At 44.6% G+C, this 3,232-nt stretch overlaps 1 protein-coding gene across 1 annotated transcript; it reads right to left on the bottom strand.

Annotated features, from left to right (window-relative positions):
* Positions 1-533: 533 nt before the first annotated feature.
* LOC308409096 (uncharacterized protein) lies at positions 534-2,301 on the bottom strand. Its single transcript, XM_080901624.1, has 4 exons — positions 1,938-2,301; positions 1,531-1,813; positions 1,093-1,397; positions 534-964 (listed from the first exon to the last, which is right to left on the bottom strand). Exons 1-4 carry the CDS (start codon positions 2,267-2,269, stop codon positions 928-930), a joined length of 957 nt encoding a protein of 318 aa, XP_080757750.1. The 5' UTR covers positions 2,270-2,301; the 3' UTR covers positions 534-927.
* Between the last annotated feature and the right edge of the window lie 931 nt (positions 2,302-3,232).

Below are 3,232 nucleotides of genomic sequence, written 5' to 3'. Positions count from 1 at the left end.
TCTCAGCGGTTGATCCACAAGCTCATTATCACATGTTTTTGCAAGCACTATTATGAAGCATATATTTCCAGAACCCTACCTGTTTAAGAAGCTCCTTCAAGCTTTGAGTTGTCTTTGTTCACTGTAATAATAAGACCCGAAAAAAAGCATCCCGGTGTAACTGTTATAAACTCTCGCTGACAGCAGCTGCAGTTTTCTGCACAGACCAAACCTTTTAACACCTTACAGTTTTTCTCAAATGCTAAAACACATGTCACAAACGTTACCACCAGGTCCCCCAATGTTCAAACACAACACCCTTCTCTAAAGCTACATAAACACAACCACACCTTCCCACTGCAAAACTCAAACTCCCACACCAAGAGAGCAGCTCGAAGCTGTCAAAACTGTAAACACTATACACAGCATTACACACTACAGCAAAACAATTGAAAACACAATGCTCAATTTGTGAGAAGGTTCTTTGGTTCATAACTGCCAGTGCATATTTTCATAAACTGTACAGTAACGGATCGTCATAGAACCCTGCAGAGGATTAGGCATTTAGATTTGTGAGTTTCACATGAAGACTATAAATCTATAAAAACATCCTGCATGTACGTACACTACTGTAACACAACTCAATGCAAAAACAGAATCTATCGCACACAACAGTACTCTCGGAAACATGATCAGGGTGTGAAGTCTTTTTTATTGTCTACACGGTCATTTTACAGTATTACACACAGTCACTGTGCGGCATCATGTCGCCGAGCTGCATTGGGCCACATCACCTCATCCACATCACAGGCTATATTGTCCCTTGCTAGGCACCGCGGGAAAAACGCCCTGGAATGGCGAATCCATCCCTGGAAGGCCTCCACTGGGATGTCAGCACAGGCCAGCTCCATTGCCCGTACGAGGTTCTCTCTTGTGTATGGCTGTCTGTCATACACCTTCCATCTCCATGATGAGAAGAACTCCTCTATAGGGTTCAGGAAAGGGGAGTAGGGTGGCAGACAGACGTTTAAAAAGTGGTCACTGTTGGTGGTGAACCACTTTCTGATTTGGTGTGTCTTGTGGAAGCGGACGTTGTCCCAAATGATCACATACATGTGATGTGCTAGCCTAGGATGGTGTTGTTGACGGTCCAGGAGGATGTCTTTTAGCTCCTCTAGGAAGGTGAGGAGACGTTGGGTGTTGTAAGACCCAAGGACAGCATGCCGGTGGACAAGCCCCTCCGTACCCATAGCTGCACAAAGAGTAATATTACCCCCCCGTTGGCCAGGAACCTCAGTGATGGCTCTCTGGCCAATGATGTTACGGCCTCTTCGCCTTCGTTTCTGGAGGTTGAAGCCAGCCTCATCCAGGAAGAGGTACTCATGGGGTCTGGCCATCGCGTCCAACTGCATTATCCTCTGTGAACATGGGAAAGCGTACAGGTGTTCAGAACGGTCAATCAGGTAGCACAGTATTGTCCAGAAGTAATGTAGGCCACTAAGCAACACAGTATGTCCACTAACTGTACTGTGGACATGGATGTATACGTACTTGCACATACTCGTAACGTTGTCCTATGTGTCGCGCAGAGTTGCGCTCAAAGGGAACCCTGTAGACCTGTTTCATCCTCATCTGTTGGCGCCGGAGAACTCGGTCTATTGTGGACACGCTGACAGCATCAATGTTCTCAAAGTTTACATTATCTGCAATGACTTTGTCTCTGATCTCTCGGAGTCTAATGCAGTTGTTCTCACGGACCATATCTGCAATGAGGGTTTCTTGTGCCGCTGTGAATATGGCAACCCTCCCACCTCTATGTGGCATTCTTTCAGCTCTAAAGAAAGAAACATGTGTTGTCAATTGACTGATTTATATGTAAAACTACATGTAAGGTAACAGACCACTTTCACAGGCCTGTAAAACTGTAGTGTGACAAAGAAAGCAATAGCGTACTATACCTGTTGTGTTGTCTAAATGCCTTGATAATGGTGGCCACGGTGGACCTACTCAGGTTTGGATGTACTCTTCGTCCCGCTTCAGCCATTGTCATGCCATGGACAATGACATGGTCAATTACTGTTGCTCGCATATCATCTGTTATGATGGTGCGAGGTTGTCTTCTTCTCCCACCTGGACCTTCTCCTCTCTCTTGTTGGCCTCCTTGTCTTCCTCCTCTACTCCGAACTCCTCTTCTTCTTAGGCCTTCACCTCTTCCTCCTCTGATCTCAACCCCTCTTCCTCTTTGGCCTGCAGCTCTTCTCCTTCCGCACGCTCGAATGCCTTCATCCATTGTGATTGTTTGGCATCTTCACCAAACTATGCTTTCATAGGTGGGGTCACATCATTAGCAACAGGTGTCTTCAATTTTGAGTCGTGTGTAGTGACTGACGCCAGGTGTGTTCCCTGTGTTCACAGATTGGTGACTGTGGCAAGCATTTTGCATCACATGGGCTTTCATTTGAGAATATGAGCAGAGTTGTTTTGCAACATGTGTTTTGGCAAGGAAAAATGTGTTTAGATTTATGAGTACAGAGGGTTGTGTTTTGTGAATTGTGTCTTCATGTGACATGTGTTTGTGGTACTGGAATATGGTGGCTACATTTAGTAAATGTGTTTAGACTACTGGTCATTTGGGTTACAGGATTGGCTTTTGTGTTTTAACATTTGAGAAAAACTGTAATAGGAGCAGGTTAAAAATATTGGATGGAATAATACTTTTGTGCATAGCTGAGATGTCTAAGTGGTTAAAGAGATAAGAAACTAACTGAGCCCATGTTAGGTTTATTGATTACTCTCATTTTAAAGTGAAATAATGATTTTGAAGGATCATATTTTGTCTTTGAACCAGTTAAAAGTGTGTAATACACACTCTGGTGTAGTGGAGGGTGTCTGGTCAGCGTCACTCTCCCATCGCCAGTGCAGAGGTCCTCTGCGATTCTCTTTGTCATCATCTGACACCTGACTCCATTCGCTCCGTGTCTGTTGGGCCAGCAGGTACAGGTGGCACAGATTAGCATGGCCAAGGTCAGTCTGAGTGTGTTGATCTGAGTGAGTTGCAGCAAAGATGAGCGGATGCACCTGCTGGCCCTCACAGATTGATTTAATTAAGAATATGGGTGCACATTTGTTCTTGTGATATCATGAAAGGCCAAAGTGACTACCATGGGAAAGAAGAGAAGAGAAGAGAAGAGAAGAGGTAATCAAAAGAAGAGTCGAATTGATGAATGAGCTTTTAATCTGCATAGAAATAGCT

The sequence above is a fragment of the Rhamphochromis sp. 'chilingali' genome, assembly GCF_963969265.1.
Source record: "Rhamphochromis sp. 'chilingali' genome assembly, chromosome: 13".
Taxonomy (NCBI): Eukaryota; Metazoa; Chordata; class Actinopteri; order Cichliformes; family Cichlidae; genus Rhamphochromis; species Rhamphochromis sp. 'chilingali'.
Note: the sequence above shows the minus strand (reverse complement) of the source record. Positions and strands in the feature narration are given on the sequence as shown.

Excerpts from the sequence above, each read along its gene's own strand:
- LOC308409096 (XM_080901624.1), bottom strand. The coding sequence starts at position 2,269 with ATGGATGAAGGCATTCGAGCGTGCGGAAGGAGAAGAGCTGCAGGCCAA. Across the intron at positions 1,814-1,937 it reads GCATTTAGACAACACAACAG|AGCTGAAAGAATGCCACATA; the intron begins GTATAGTACGCT and ends TTCTTTCTTTAG. Across the intron at positions 1,398-1,530 it reads AACGTTACGAGTATGTGCAA|AGGATAATGCAGTTGGACGC; the intron begins GTACGTATACAT and ends CCATGTTCACAG.